The sequence below is a fragment of the Nicotiana sylvestris genome, chromosome 11 (assembly GCF_000393655.2).
Source record: "Nicotiana sylvestris chromosome 11, ASM39365v2, whole genome shotgun sequence".
NCBI lineage: Eukaryota > Viridiplantae > Streptophyta > Magnoliopsida > Solanales > Solanaceae > Nicotiana > Nicotiana sylvestris.
Window position 1 is genome coordinate 30,729,146 of NC_091067.1, and position 16,782 is coordinate 30,745,927.

General features: G+C 37.6%; 2 protein-coding genes across 2 annotated transcripts; one reads left to right on the forward strand and one right to left on the reverse strand.

Moving 5' to 3' along the window:
* The first annotated feature begins 6,479 nt into the window (after positions 1-6,479).
* Positions 6,480-10,372, forward strand: LOC104214367 (uncharacterized). Its single transcript, XM_009764023.2, has 3 exons — positions 6,480-7,089; positions 9,553-9,685; positions 10,066-10,372. The coding sequence occupies exons 1-2, from the start codon at positions 6,555-6,557 to the stop codon at positions 9,651-9,653; spliced, it is 636 nt and encodes a 211-aa protein (XP_009762325.1). The 5' UTR covers positions 6,480-6,554; the 3' UTR covers positions 9,654-9,685; positions 10,066-10,372.
* A 3,683-nt stretch (positions 10,373-14,055) lies between these two features.
* LOC138880886 (uncharacterized) lies at positions 14,056-14,448 on the reverse strand. The gene has a single exon (XM_070161070.1). The coding sequence runs from the start codon at positions 14,446-14,448 to the stop codon at positions 14,056-14,058; it is 393 nt and encodes a 130-aa protein (XP_070017171.1).
* Between the last annotated feature and the right edge of the window lie 2,334 nt (positions 14,449-16,782).

Consider the following 16,782-nt stretch of genomic DNA (forward strand, 5'->3'; position numbering starts at 1 on the left):
AAGAAGAATTTTAGAGAATTTAGGTGGAAAGTTGAAAAACCTAAGGGTTCGATAGACAAAAGACCATTTTATACGGTCAAAGACCTTTTCCAAGTCGATTTTAATATTATATGGCCATGTTTGCCCTTGACTTTCTTTAGATTAGAAATTAATTCTTGAATTATTATAGCATTATCCGAGGCTCTTCTATTTTTCATGAAACTAGCTTGGAAGGGACTTATGATTTTGTCTAGAAAAGGTTTGAGATGATTTGCAAGAATTTTGGTAATAATCTTGTAGATAGTATTACAAAGGCCAATAGGTCTAAAGTTTTTAATGTAGCGTTTGGCACTTTTGGAATCAGAAAAATGTATGTTTTGTTTATTTCCTTAACAATTGTCTGATTATTGAAAGTATCATGGCAAAATTTTGTGATTGACTGTCTTATGATATTCCAGTATTTTTGATAGAAAAAATGGTGAAGACCATCTGGCCCGGTGCTTTGAAAGGTTTGAAGGAGAATATATCCTTCTTGACCTCAATATCTAAGAGTGGATTATCTAAGGACTTTAGGTCAACTGTGGGGTAGCTAGAAGTTGATAACCCTAAGTCATTCCAATGAGTAGATGTATGAGAAGTTGTAAAAATATTTGTGAAGTAGTTTAACACATGAGACATGATTTGTTGATGGTCATTAATCCAATTTCCCATCTCATCCTTAAAGTAGTAATTTTGTTTTTCCTTCTTCTATTTGAGGCAGATATGTGGAAGAATTTTGTATTAGCATTCCCGTCGTTTAACCACATTATTCTAGACCTCAATTTCCAATAATCCTCTTCAATCTTAAGAATGTCATTATACTCTTTCGTAAGAGTACATTCTAGATTTTGGAGGAATGTGCTACAAGTGTAGTTCCTAGAATTTTGGATACCTTGGAGTCTTGCAATTAATTTTTTTTTTCCATTATATCTCCAAAGGTATTAACTTTCCAAGATTTAACACTATTAATAAAGGAACTGCTGGCCCTGAAATAGTCATTGCCAAGCAAGTTTGATTTAACAAAATTTTGGAAATCCGGGTGTTTGCACCAAAAAGTCTCTAAGCGGAAGGGTTGAGAGTGTGTATGCCTACTTCTAGGGATTAGCTCTACTAAAATAGGATTGTGGTTCGAGTGAATTTTTGGTAGATGAATTATGGAATAGTTTGGAAAAAGATCACAATATTTTTCATTGCCTAGGATTTTGTCCAATCTTTCCATAACAAGACATTTGTTCTTATGTCTATGATTTGACCAAGTGTATTTGCACCCTTTAAAGCCTAAGTCCATTAGGTCACAATTAGAAATTTTTGATAGGAAATATTCTGCCCGGTTATTGTTAATAGTTTCCCCCCCATATTTTCATTTGAACCTAAGATGTCATTGAAGTCACCCTCTATCAACCAAGGTCCACTATAGTTGTTAGAGATATTTTCTAGGTTGTTCCACATAGTATTCCTATATTGATAATTTGCGCTAGCATAAATAAAAGAAAATAACAAGCTTTACATATAGGAAGTACCTCAATTGTAGCATGAACCTCTTGATTCCTACGTGTGAAATTGTGGACTGTGACCACCTCATGGTTCCACATAAAAATCATGCCACATGGCTGACCCTCCGCTGGGACTTCTATTAGTTCAGAAAACCCAAAATCTTCAAGCATATGTTCATGGTTGGCCATCCTAGTTTCTAGCAAGGCTACCATGCATGGCCTATGAGTATCAATCATCTCTCTAAGATTCCTTCTAAAATTGTCATTATTACCCCCTCGAACATTCCAAATGATAAAGTTAGTTGGATAATTCATTGGTTGGTTTAAAATTGTATTCACTGCCTCCTTGTTCTCCCTCACCCTCCCACAAAGATAGGGTTCCTTCGTAGGGATGGCACAAGTATCATAGCTCTGTTGCCCACAGTTGGATCCTGTGGAGGCCTGATATCCATTGAGCACTTGTAGAGTGCTAGGGGACCGTTGAGAACATGCCTCTTCTCCTGCATCTCCCTGAACAGAAACACCTTTACCCCATCTAGATTTGAGAATTCTAGGACTCGCTCTAAGGCCAGGTTGAGGGGTTCTTCTACCTCTTCTTCCATTACTGCCTCTGCTAGACCTTGTTCTTGCATTGCATGTGGGTGAGGTGGTGGTGCAAGAGGGTTTTCTGGGTTGAGTGGTTGATTTTGTGGTTGTTGGTTGATTTCCCACGGCAAGAAGATGGGATTCAGTTGAGTTAGTAACTCTGATGGGAAGAAGGGAATGTCTGGGAGGGCATTCTGTGGGTGTATTGAATTGAAGTAAGGTGGCATATTCCACTAGTGTATCATTGCATGAACTAAGTTTGGATTCATCGATGGTGCTAGAGGTTGGAGAATGTTCTTGAGCCAAATTTGGTTCAAGTGCTCATTGCCAAACCCATCCCCTCCGTTATTAGTTGTGCTGGATATTGAGTGTTGTGAAGGATTATTATTGCCTCCTGGACATTTACTTGGATGCTGAAGGATATTGCATGTCCCATTAGCCCCATCTCCATCCACGAGAGTAGTTGGTAGTCTTGTGCTTGAGGGGGTTGGACATAGATCACCTGGGGATTTTCTGGTTGTGGTGGGGCTTGGGGTAGATTTTCCATCGTTTGGATTCTGTGTTGCCTTAGTATTTGGAGTAATTTGTTTCTCCTTCTCAGAGAAGATAGGATTCTTGGCATTTTGAGTGGTTTGATTTGTATTTAATGGTTTACAACATGCATGGGATTTGGATTATCAAAAGAGGGGATGAGATTGGTGGTAGAGGTAATTATTGGAAGGTCTTCTTGCATGGCCTCTGAGTGGTCATTTTTTTTATTTATAGAGTGAACTTGAAAGGATTTGAAATCGTTGTCGTGTTCACTAGGGAGGGACATTTGTTCATCTTTAGGATTCTTTAATGCCATGTGGACAACATGCTTTGGGGGTTGATATTCTCATATTTTTGGGGAGGATTTTTGCTTTTTTGATCAGTAATAGAAGTATTAGTAGTAGGTTGTATAGTTTGTTTAGAGGTTTGTCGTGTAGGCTTAGTAGTCTTGTTAGAGTTAATAATTTTTTCGTTTATATCTAAAAGCATGTCATGTTTTTCATTATTAGTAAAAGCATGCACGTATAAGCCTGATAAAGCCACATCATTCTCCAAAGAGTCCAAATGGCTAATTGCATGGGGGTATTAGGAGTAATATTATTTTCATTTTTTTTAAATTTGTCCAAAACCATGTGCTCTTCATTTAAAATGGTGAAGTGGTTTTGGACTGGAAGGGTGGTATTGTCTATGTTCATCTTGTTCTTATTTTTGTTAGTAGATTCTTTTGATTTGTATTGTAAAACTTGAGTGTCGATATACTTACATGTGTTGGCGTTGAATAAATTAATTGAGATACATGGGCCTTGAAGCTTCTCCTCTGGAATGGAGTTATTGGATGGATTGTTTTTGACAAACTGCCTCTTACCTTTATTGAAGGTGATAGTTTCCATTCATCTTCTTGTTTCTCCTTGATTGACCTTAGTGTAGCATTTTCTGGGCATGAGTTGGCTTTGGTATTTTGTTGGATAAATTTGCATATAGGAGAGATGTGCCCCAATCTTCCACACTTCATGCAAAGTTGATTTTCACCCTCATAGTGAATATACTACTTTTGTGTACCTATATATATGAATGGTTGCACTGGAAGATCCAAAGGAATTTCCACATAGAGCCTTGCGTTCGACCTCTCATTGTTGTTAATGTGCAAACATCGATTTTCAGTAATCGACCAACGGAGTTGCCAATTTGTTCTAAGATTTTTCCATCATAAAACTCCGTTGGTAATTGTGGCAACCTAATCCATATTGTTGAGGTAGTTAATTTTTTGTTTGTAGCAATAAAATTTGGTTTCTATTTGACCACGGATAGGTAATGGCCATTTACAAACCATGGACTTTGATGAAGTGGTTTGTCCATGTTTTCTTTTTTCTTGAATTCTATTAGAAAGTAATCTTCTCCCAGATCAATTAAGGTGAATTTTTTCGTTGGTCTCCAAAGCTCTTGAATCTTCTTTTTTAAGTATTGGTGCATCATGCGTTTTCCAAAAAGTTTGATAATTATGGAGCATTGCCAAGGTTTATAAATTCTTTGTTTGTCTTCCTCCGTCAATGTGATCAACCTAATGCCTCGTGGGGTAGAGTGTATTAAATTGGTCAGTGCTTCACCCCCTTCTTCTGGAAAAGTTCCTGACAGCTCCATGTTGGATTGGCTCACGTTTGGGGCAAAATCCATATGGTCTGAGGATGTTAGCATGTCTCTATAAGACATTTTAGCTTCTCCACCATCCTGTCATGTTGTAGATTGGAAGGCAATATCAGGTGGTTTGAGGGTATTGAAGATGAAGATTCGTTAGGGGTGGGCATTTGGTATTTAAGAATTTCGGTTCGGTATTTCGGTATTCGGTTTATCAATTGTGTATACCAAATACCGTACCAAAGTATTTCGGTACGGTTCAGTATTTCTTATTTTGGTTCGGTACGATTTCGGTACGGTTTTGGTTTAAACCAAATCTTCACTGTCTCCCCCACTCCATTAACTAATGAAATCCATATTGTTTGAGATTCCACCAAAGATCAATCTTAAGTTCTCGGGTTGTGTACAGAGAAGAGATGAAAGGTAATACACGTTGAGTTTGAGTAGAAGAAGATCAGTCATGACTGTCGGATTGCAATTTGTCTCCACGAATGTTTGTGAGATTTAGAGTCGTTAGTGTGTGAAAATGATCCAGCTACTGTGTTTTTTAGTTTATGAGTTTCATTCTTGCTTCAAATTGTTAAACTAGGTTGTTTATTTTATGTATCTTATTCCGTGAATAATTTCCGCTCTTTGAGTAATTTATGTTATTTATTTTGAGGCTTTATAGTAAATACAGTAATATGTTTTTTTTCTTTATCGGAGAATTTTTAGTTTGTTCAATTAGGGGCTTTGGACTTTTGGGGTGTGGGCTAAAGGTTATTGGGCTAAAAAATAAAAATAAAGTTGGGCTTGGACTAAACTATTTCGATATTTCGGTATATCGAAATACCGAAATCAAAAACCCAATATCGTATAACGTATTGAAATACCGAAATACCAAATTTTTTGTACCGAAATAAATCGAAATACCGAAAAAATTAAAACCGAAATACCAAATTAATTCGATTTGATTCGGAATTTGATTTTTCAGATTTTATGCCCATCCCTAAGATTCGTAGGGTTGAGGGTTCATAGTAGAGAGCAATCCTGATGCACTATTCCTTTTCGGGGTTATACCAAAAGGACATGTTGTTTAGTTTTTTTTTCCTATTGTGTGTGAATTTCTAATTTAAATACAAATGTCTTGATTGTTCGAATAACAAAAATCATATCATTTGCATTTTCTCGTTTCCTTCTTCTTTCTTTTTTTTCCGCTTATGCATCCTCTTCTTATTTCATTAAAAAAATAGTAACAATACTTTTTTGCCGAGGTAGGTTCATAAATGCTAGTAATAGTTACCAACAAGTAAATAAAAATGAAGAAGGTATAATCTTTTATAGGATAAAAACTTACACTTTACGAGAGCTATTAAGATTACAAATAGTAAATCAAATCTGACTATTTGAGTGAATTACTCTAGCATTAGAGCTTCTCCATATATACAAAATATGTGTACATTTGACATTACATTTGCACAAACCGTGTTAAATTTTCGTGCAAAATTAGGAAAGAATAATATAGTAATTACCATGCAACAACAACAACAACAACCCTGTAAAATCCTACTAGTGAGGTCTGGAAATGGTAGTGTGTACGCAGACCTTACCCCTATCCCGAAAGAGTAGAGTTAACATGATCAAATGATAAAAGTTTTTATGCAAATAATTTTATTGAATTAATTTGGTTTGTTATAAACACTAGCTCTATATAGCAATTTTCTATTTAATATAAATTTGAATGCATGTGATTTTTCTAAAATCTAGTAGGAAAAATGCGTTGATCCTTCTAAGATAAAATGATAGTACAAAATAATAGAATTACAAGGAAAATACTATAAAAAGAAAAACCAAATCATAATGATATTTTTTATGGGATTGAAAGTGTGAGTTTAATTTTCACCGTCTTTTTTCCCGTGCTGATCTCTGATATATTAGAAAATTTTAAAAAAAATATTCTAAAGATAGTTTCAAGTAAAAGAAAATTCTAAAAATAGATACTCAACTCTCAAGATAGTATAAATAGCTTAAATTAAACCGGGTAATTTTTTTTTTTTTTGCAACAATAAAAAATAAAAAAGGAGGAACTCACATTATCCAAAATTCTTGAAGAAAAAAGAATAATAACCAAAAACGACACTACCAGCTCACCAGTCACCGATGAGACCCACCGCCCACGGCTGCCACCTCAACTGTTTCTCGCCCTATTTCCACCTGCCTAACAAGTGAACCCGTTACCTATTAATTCACTCCTCTCTCTCTTTTCATCCGTACCAAATCCTTACTCCAATTCCTACCAAAAATTTCCTTTCCCAAATGGCTCGTCTTCTCTCTAATAATTCCCAAATCCAAAGCCTAACCCGAACTTTAACCCGACCCAAATTCGCCCCACCTCTTGCCCTCACTCTCCGTCACCGTTCAAACTCCAACCGATCCGGCGACGGCGATGGTTCCGGCGAAGGAGAACCACCTCACCCTCAGTTAATCGAGATCGATCTCGATTCCTCCTCTATCGGATCGGAAGGCGGAATAAGGAAGTTAGAAGAGGTGATCCATTCGGTTATCGTGAGACGTTCCGCACCTGATTGGCTCCCTTTTTTGCCTGGATACTCTTACTGGGTCCCACCTCTTCCTAATCAACCGTTTGTGAAAGTAGGAGGAGGTATACATGGTCATAGAGGAGGAGGAGGAGGAGGAGGTGATTTTGATCCTCATAGGATTGTTGAGGTTGTCGGGAAGCTTGCTTCTGTGAGGAGTCATTTTGGTTCGTCTTCGTTGTTGTTGTCGGAGGATGAAACGGCGTGCGTGTCAAGGGTTCGTGGTTGGCCCTCTTCTTCCTTTTTCACTGGAGGTATACATATGTTAAAAAAGGAGGAAGCTTTATGTGTTTAAATGTTTTTGTTTTTAATTCTAATTTTTTTAGTTATATCGTATTTGCATAATATTGGCATGACATGAGTTTAAATGGAGTAAGGGTCAGTGAGGATTCATATAGTGGACCCTAACTTTTTTGGGACTGGGGCATTGAGGCGTAGTTGTTTCTTTTTGGTGGGACAAATGAGAAGTAATGTTTTTATGTTTAATTCGATTAGGTTTTAATTATTTAGTATTTGCATATTACTGGCATGACATGAGTTTAAATATAGTAATGTGGTCAGTGAGAGATTCACATAGCCGACACCAAACTTGTTTGGGACCGAGCCTTAGTTGTTGTTGTTTCTTTTTGGGAGAACAATTGAGAAGTAAAAATAGTTGTCTAGTTTTTTAGACCATAGGGCTTAGTTCAAGTGGCAAACGTTGAGGGACTTGTAACTTAGGTCGCGGGTTCGAGCCCTTGCAATGCGAACTAATCCTGGTAATTTACGTGGGAATGGTAGATAGGCGGACCCATCTTCCCAAGTATCGAAGGTTGCGGTTGGTCCTATGGGTTGGCCCCAGACGGATTTCTCAGTCATTAAAAAAAAGTCTTCTTGTTTTTAGCTCGCAGTGGTAGTGTAATGACTGAAAATAAATTAGCGATTTTGAGGTATTATCGCCAATATAAATGCTAGGAAGACCTATTTTTTTTTTGGAATTGATTGCTTAAGGCATATCTTGCTGACTATGTAAGTGTAGGTGGTCCCGAGCTTAGATAAAGGAAGGAGACTTGCGGAAAGTTGACTGCCAAGCTAAAAATAGTCTAGGTATAATTCCTACAAAGGATACCGTAGAATCATAGAACTAGTGTCTTAGTAGGCGTTTGGACATAAGAATTGTAAAATTTTGAAAAATGTTGAAAACCTTTTTCAAGTGAAAATGGTATTTGAAATTTAGAGTTGTGTTTGGACATAAATTTCAGTTTGGGTTGTTTTTGAAGTTTTGTGAGTGATTTGAGTGAAAATTTTGGAAAACAACATTTTGGAGTTCTCCAAGTTTTCGAAAATTTCCAGAATGCATCTTCAAGTGAAAATTGGAAATTGTATGAATAAACACTTATTTTAAAAAAAAAAGTGATTTTTTTTTGAAAAAAAGGAAAAAAAATTCTATGTCCAAACAGGCTCTGTCTTTTATTTCACATCAGATAAATGTCATGCAGATCCAAAACAACCACAGGGTTGCACATGGTCTAGCGTCAAATGAGATATCCCAGTAATAAGGAGAATCTTCAGCATCCCAAACTCAGTTGAAATATTTGATACTACAAGGATAAGCTTTCTCCATAGCTGTACGGAAAACATAAATACCCCAAGGCGAAGAAGTTAAACCAAAATTTTGAAGTAGAAGGTCTAAAAGCACCTGTATTTGCCGAGGAATATAGGAGTTTAAGTCCGCAATAGTGTATTTATGAACCAAAGTTGCATGATTGTTACAAGATTCCATCGGAATTATTCTGGGTGTCTTCCAGTTTTCAGGTTTAATGAACCACTTTGTTATGTGTTTAGGGTTGAAGTTGGCTTTAGCTTCTGTTGCCTTTGAGTGTTTAAACCTCATGCCTCCTACTCCTACAGGCATTGGACTCTGATCCTCTTAAGATTATTTTTTAACAGACTTGAATTCTCAGCTGTGGTGGTTCAGGTGATCACCTTGTTTTGATGGAAAGATTTCAGTTTTGTTTCTTTTTTTTTTAATTTGCACCGGGTGTTCGAGTCTCTTTGAGCCCCGACTATTCCCGGGGGTGCACAGGCCCTCGGCAAGGAGTTTCCCGCAAGTGCACCACGGTTAATTCAGGTTTTACCCAGTCCGATGGCCCTCAGAAATTGTTTGCACCCAGTGGGTTTCGAACTTGAGACCTTGAAAGGGAGCAAACCCCAAGGCTCAAGTCAATTGCCACTAGGCCAACCCCTGAGGGTTGATTTCAGTTTTGTTTCTTTGTTTGACAACACTGTGTATGTTGTTGTATTTCAGTTTTGTTTCTTTGGCCCTTTGCTCACTAGGTGTACTATCTAGAAATGATGTTTAACTTATTTGGCTAATTTAATACTAACAACTTTGAACTTAAGTAGTACTCATAAAAAAGAAGTTTAGAAGTAGTACACAAGGAGTTAGTCTTCTTCAGTTTGGTTGGTACATTGCATTAGTTAACACATTGGAGGAACTATTTTCTTCTAGCAAGCCTATTTCAAGTTATATGTTTTAAGTAGGTTGATCTCTAGTGAAGATGGAGAAGTAGTGGAGTTCTAACAAAATCTTACATGAGTGACTTCTCTTGATGCTTAGTAACGGATCAGAGTTGCTGCTCCACCTAGAAATACAACAGCGAACCATTTACCAGCGCTATGGTATATTTGTAATAGCAGCTTTGACAATAATATTAGCATTTCTTCCCTACTTGCAGGAAGTGCACCCACATTCCCAGTCCCAGTGCAGGTGGTCGAAGTGGAGGTAAAGCTTGAGGACAACGCAGATTATGACTCTAAATCAGAGGACGAAGGCTAAATGACCTGTCATCCATAGAGTGAGCTGTCATAGTAAGTTGTTTATTAACCTTTGCATTTTGTGATCTGCTTTGGATTCGACCTTCCTGTTCCATCTGGAGGGGGACCTATTTCCAATTCTAGTTTTGGTCATTTACTCTCAGTCCTACTTTTATCTCTACGACTTCTTTTACGTCTCATGAAGTTCCGTTTTTAAGCCAGAACTAGGTCAGGCATTTCTTGGTCGTCCTAGTCTTCTGGATGAGGGGGTGAAATGGATAATGGAAAATCTATCAAAAGAGTTTTGGGGTTGGGAATTGAACTGGTTAGTGTACTGCCGGAAAAGCTTTTTTATGTTACAACTTAAACAAGATATGTGATTAATACTGGAAAATGTGCATTTCTTTGATTGTCTACATTGTTGATTTTTGCAGGCTTAGTAACCTTGTAAATTCTTTGAAAACCTGGAAAACATAAGAAGCTGCTTACCTAAGAAATGGCATGCAAAAGTTACACGTACCAGAGTTTGGGGTCGAAGCTCTTCCATCCGCCCTCTTGTTCGATGTAGTGATTCAATGCTCAGCCTACCTAGAAAAATCTTGTATTTATGGTGTTTGAACTGTATGATCTGGAAAAATAGTCAGCCAGTTAAGTATAATGCTGTTTGCTTTTGGTCTATTGTGTGATGCCATGACTTCTAACCTTTCGTCAGCGATATCATCGTCTCAGCTGTTCCATTGGCGGGCTTGTCATCTACTATGGTCAAAATTATGCTCCCTAAGAAATGTATTTAATACTACTAAATCAATAGATTTTACATAAGAGTATTTGCCTAAACTACTTTCTTTTTCCGTCTCTAAACATTTTTCATAATTAACACTTCACTAATTAGATCATTAAAGATAGATTTAGTAAAAGAAAGCGATAAATGACTTCTTGCTTTTAATAGAAAATTAATAATATTAGAGTAATTTCTTTAGGGGTAGATCATGTCTGGTGGTACATTTGAGCTACTTAACACTCTGTCAGGTGAAAGTATATGCCAGCACTCTTTATTGTAGGTTTGAACATATATACGTTTTCCATTTTACAAAACAATCTTTTTTTTTTTTTGAACATAAAAAAAAACTATTTTGTTAGAAAACAATCTTAATCTTGAAACTAAGTTTGATTTTTGAGGCAAACAGACAAAAATAGCGCGATCTTGGTTTAAATAAACTATTTTTTGTTAGTGTACTTAAAAAAATGAAAAGCTATATCTGCATGTTGCTTAAGATTTTTTTTTGTTCTATACAACAATAATAAACCCAGTGAATTTTCACAAGTCGGTCGGGGGAGAATAAGGTGTACGCAGAGCTTACCCCTACATTGGGAGGGCAGAGAGGCTATTTCTGTTAGACCCTCGGCTAAAGAAAAAATAAAAAGAAGCAGTGTCAATAAGCAATAACAACAACAAGATATTAAGAAGAGTGAAGCGAAAGATAACAATCAAACAGTAGGTAGTGATAGCAATCTAACAATAAAAAGATGCCATAGTAACACTTAAGAGTACGAGTACAAGAGAGAAAAAGTAAAACGATCGACTACCTATTATACTTATACTAATTCTCGACCTCCAAACCCTTCTATCAAGGGTCATGTCCTCGATAGCTTAGTTGTGCCATTTCCTATTACCTCTCCCAATACTTCTTTGGCTTACCTCTACCTCTCCTCATACCCAACAAGGTCAACCCCTCACACCGGGCATTTGTGCTTCTCTTCTTTACATGTCTGAACCATCTAAGCCCCGCCTCCTGCATCCTAGACTCCACGGGGGTCACTCCTACCTTTACTCGGATATCTCATTCCTGATATTATCTTACGTGGTATGCCCGCACATCAATCTCAACATCATCATTTCAGCTACTTTCATCTTCTGGACATGAAAGTTCTTGATTGGCCAACACTTTGCCCCATACAACATAGTAGATCTGACCACCACTTTGTAGAACTTACCTTTAAGTTTTAGTTGTACATTCTTAATACACGGGACACCAGATGCAAGCCTCAATTTCATCCACCCTGCTCCGATACGATGTGTGGCTTCCTCATCAACCACCCCTTTCTTGTACTACTAACCTAAGGCACTTGAACTTTCTCTTTTGGGGATGACTTGTGGATCAAGCCTCACATTCAGCTACCTGGGTGCTGCTAAACTTGGACCCCAAATATTCTGTCTTGGTCATGCTTAACTTGAAACCTTTAAACTCTAGGGTATGGTCTCCAAACCTCCAACCTCTCATTAACAACACCCCGCGTCTTGTCAATAAGAACTATGTCATCTGCAAATAACATACACCATGACACATCCCTTGAATGTGTCTCGTCAGTGCATCTATCGTCAAGGAAAATAAAAATGGGCTAATGGTTGACCCTTGGTGCTAGGGGTGTCAATGGTTCGGTTTAGCTCGTTATTTTATAAAATTTATACCATACCAATTTTTCGATTATTCTCTTATATATTACCAAAATTAAACTTCTCGAAACCGTCTCAATCATGTCGGTTTCTCTTCGGTATCGGTTAATTTTCGGTATTTTTTTAAATGTCATGTAAAATTCACTAGTTGAAGTATAATGTGATAAAATACGTACTTTTATATGACTTAACAAAACTCTCTAGATATTTTTATTGTTTAAAGGGTGATGAATTAAGAAAACATGAAAGATGGTTAGAGTATATATCTATCAACTATTCTACATTAGCGTAAAAGAAACTAAGTAAATGCAAAGAAAATATAAATCATATGAGTGGAAAGATATTAATCAAGTTGCGACTCAAGAATAAATGCTATAGAAGATTAAATATTCAAAAAGATAAATCTAAATCATACGAAAGGAAACATATTCAACATATTGTAGTTTGTTACTCATAATCGCTAGAATTCCTTGTATCTTGATAGTGAATATGCTGGAAATAATTAGTTTCAATAGGACTAGCATAATACGTTTGATAATTAGGATTTTAAATTTGATTATTTTTTGGCTTGTAACCGTTTTCATAATTCCAAAGTTCAAGAAAAAAATTAATGTAAACTAAAAATATATATATATTTTTCACATGTGGATTTATTCGATGCGGTTCGGTACGTTTTCAGTTTATTTTCATAAAATAAAAAACCTACCTAATTGTCGGCATGGTTATAGATTTATATAAAAACCTACAGTTTTATTAAAAGAGACCTAAAAATTGGTTGGTACGATATGATTATGTAGATTTAGTAGATTTTTAAATATCCGTTGACACCCCTACCTAGTGCAACCCCATCACAATCGGAAAGAATTCTGAGTCTCCTCCCACTAACCTTTCTCGGATCTTAGCTCCATCATACATGTCCTTAATCGCCCTAATGTGGAATACATGCACACATCTAGCCTCCAAACATCTCCATAGAGCCTGTCTTGGGACTTTGTCATATGCTTTTGCCAAATCAATAAACACCATATACAAGACCCTCTTCATCTCCCTATACCGCTTCGTCAATCTCCTAACAAGGTGAATGTCTTCCGTTGTCAAACGACTCGGCATGAATCCGAATTGGTTATCGAAAATAGACACACCTTTACGAAGGGTTTTATTTGGTTCTCTTTGGGATGATAAATGACCTACTTAACTCTGCGGGTAGAGTACTGCTTTCATACGGATGGAGTCATTGGTTCAAATCCAATATTAGGTAAAACATATTAGATATCTGAGTCAATGGTATCTAATAAGGTTTACGACCCACCCTTAGTGATATTGATTTTTTTGATTTTGTATCTTTTCTATTTCATTTTTGAATATAAACTTTTGTATCAGAATTGGATTCTTTTTTATTGTATTCACCCGACAGAATCTAAATAGGATTAGAAAGAGAACTTCTTTTTATTATTCGAACGTACCAAGTAGTTATGAAATCGGATTGATAGCCTCCACTCGTGTTCTAGCTCGTCGGAGAGTTAGATTTGCCTCAACTTTTTGTCTCCTTCCTTCATCCTTTTTCACATTAGCTTCCGCTAGTTCAAGAGTTTGCTGAGCTTCTTGTGGATCAATGTCACTACCCTTCTCTGCATCATTTACTAAAACAGTAATCTCATTATTGCCTATTCTAGCAAAACCACCCATCACCCTCTCCCAAGTTTTCATAGTATGGTTTAGCAGCCTGATACTCCTATAGTTGTTGCAATTTTGGATATCTCTCTTATTCTTGTATAATGGAATCATCGTACTCCACCTCCATTATTTGGGCATTTTTTTTTCGTCCTAAAAATAATGTTAAACAACTAAGTGAGCCACTCCAAATCTGTTCTACCTGCATTCTTCTAGAATTTCACAGGGATTATTTCATCTGGCTCGTTCGCTTTACCCATACTCATCTTACGCATAGCACACTTAGTTTTCTCGACTCTTATGCGCCTACAACACCCAAAATTCTGAGACTCTCAGAGTGATCCAAACCACCCAACACAATATTCATATCCCCCTCTTCATTCAAGAGTTTATGAAAGCATGTCTGGCATCTTCGCCTAATTCGTGCCTCTTCCAGCAAAACTTTATCTTCCTCATCTTTGATGCACTTCATTTGATCCAAGTCACAGTCCTTCCTTTCTCTAATCTTGGCTAGCTTGTACAACTTCTTGTCCCTACCTTTGATCCTAAGTTCCTCATACAAACGTTCAAACGTTGCAGTCTTTTCCGCGGTAGCTGCTAACTTCGCCTCCTTCTTAGCCTTCCTGTACCACTCCCTATTCGTCTTCTTCTCCTCCTCGTCTACACTTTTCACTGGCTTTAAATACACCATTCTTTTGGCTTCCACTTTTTCACTTTATCAAAAAACGTCCTTGGACCTTTTCACTCTATCGCCAGTCCCCTTTGTGGCCCCTAGAGTAACTTGTCGAGACCCCTAATACCTCTCTTGTGACTACTCTAATACAATTCGATGTCATGGTCCACAAAATACTCCCATCTCCATTGTTCCTCCTGGCCCCCATAGCCAACAACTTCTCTCCCGACTCCTAAGTTTTGTCCTTAGTCAAGGCTCTCACCTGATCCTAGGTTGACCGTACAATACGACCCTCTTCTTCCTCTTCCTCTTCCTCCTCCTATTTCTCGTGATCTCTATCCATAACCAATAGCCTATGATGGGTCATGATATTCTCACTCAGATAAAGACCTTTATCACACTTCGTGAGGAGTAGATAATCAATCTGGGTCTTGACCGCCTTGCTCTGAAGGGTGACCAAGTACTCCTTCTTCTTCTTTGGAAAACACGAGTCAACAATCACCAAATCAAAAGCTTTAGCAAACTCCAATATCGAAGTTCCTCCTCCGTTTCTATCACCAAAACAGAAGCTGTCATGCACACCGCCATAGCCCCTAGAAGTAGTCTTGATGTAGCCATTGAAATCCCCTCATATGATTAAATTCTCGGTGTGTGGAATGCCATGCACCAGCTGATTTAAATTCAGCCAGAAACATCTTTTAATATCCCCGTCCAATCCCACTTGAGGCATTTAAGCACTAATTATATTTAAAGTAGACCCTCCCATAACTATCTTAATAGCCATCAACCTGTTATTCACCCTCCTAACATCTACAACTAGCTTTTTTAGTTTCCTATCAACTAGGATGTTTATCCCGTTCTTGCCTCTTACCCCTCGTGAGTACCACATCTTATACCCGTCTACATCCTGAGACCTAGTTCCTGCATATCTAGTCTCTCACAAGCTATGTTGATCTTTCTCTTTTGGAGTATCTTCGCTAACTCTATAGACTTCTTCGTCAAGGTCCCTATATTCGAAGACCCCACTCTCAACCTAGAGACTCCTCCTGCCCTTGCCCCCTGCCACCGGCCTGTCCGAGGACATGATCTTACTCTACCACTATACACTAAGAGTTGCTCATATAGTACTACCACTTACACAAGCAAAGAGTTAAACTAAAAGAATAGAGATTAAAACTTATAACTTAAGGCACTATTTACAAGTACGGCTAAGAAAGCTCAAATGAGCTCATGTTTGATGCAAGTATTATACTCTAGCTAGCTGGAGTGACAAAAGTAACTACAAATATACAGGAAGGCAAGTTTAACTGTTGGGACCAAACACACATGCAAGTATACGTGGTCGTTAAGTAATAAAGTGTCACGACCCCAAACCCGGACTCGGTCGCGATGACACCTCTCGTGAAGACAAGGCCAACCAACACATTTCCAATCCAGTTTTAAGCAATTAAACAATAAGCATTTAGTCTTAAACATGATATAAATCCAAAAGTAAACAGTAACAATACAAAACAATTCACGGAATACAACCCAACACAACCCGATACCGAGGTGTCACTAGTCATGAGCATCTAAAAATCGAGGATAAGACAAGAAAGTCTACAGAGTTCAATACAAATCTAAAACAAAGAGAAATAAGATAAGGGAAGAAGCTCTGGGCTGCAAATATCGGCAGCTACCTAGAGAATCTTCGGATCTGCCTAAGCTGGAAAGATCAACACTCGGTAGTGGGACCAGATGCGCCTTTATCTGCACACAGAGTGCAGGGAGTAAAGCGAGTACTCCAACTCAGTGAGTAATAATCATAAATAAATGACTGAGAGATATGAAAACACGTAAGGCACATTACAAGCTATAATGAAGTAGTAAAACCAGTAAAAACAGTGAATCAATAAAGATATGTAAAATCATTTAAGTTCAGTTTAAACTTTAGGAAATACCTTTTCAACAATTAAACAGGTAAATGACAGACAAATAAGAAAGAAAAGCACATAAAGGTTCGCCCCTCGGGCACAAAATCAACAAATCCACCCCTCGGGCAATATCTCAGAACAATACCAGCCCCTCGGGCTATATCTCACATCACAATGGGTACCCGCGCTCACTGGGGGTGTGCAGACTCTTAGAGGGGCCCCTTACGGCCCAAGCGCAATATCAAGCCATCTTGTGGCATCATCACTAGGCTCTCGTCCTTATATTAACAAGCCACCTCGTGACATACATATCTCAGGCCCTCGGCCTCATAATCATAACCAAATGTTTCCTTACAACATAGGCCCTCGGCCTTACTCAGTTAAAATCCTCACAAGCCACTCGGGCAATAGTAAAACATGATTCTCAGCCCAAAATGTC

What these genes read in the sequence shown, in the direction of transcription:
- LOC138880886 (XM_070161070.1), bottom strand. Translation starts at nt 14,448, where the DNA reads ATGGTGTATTTAAAGCCAGTGAAAAGTGTAGACGAGGAGGAGAAGAAG.
- LOC104214367 (XM_009764023.2), top strand. Translation starts at nt 6,555, where the DNA reads ATGGCTCGTCTTCTCTCTAATAATTCCCAAATCCAAAGCCTAACCCGA. An exon ending in TTCTTCCTTTTTCACTGGAG is followed by an intron (nt 7,090 to 9,552) that starts GTATACATATGT and finishes CCCTACTTGCAG; the next exon opens with GAAGTGCACCCACATTCCCA.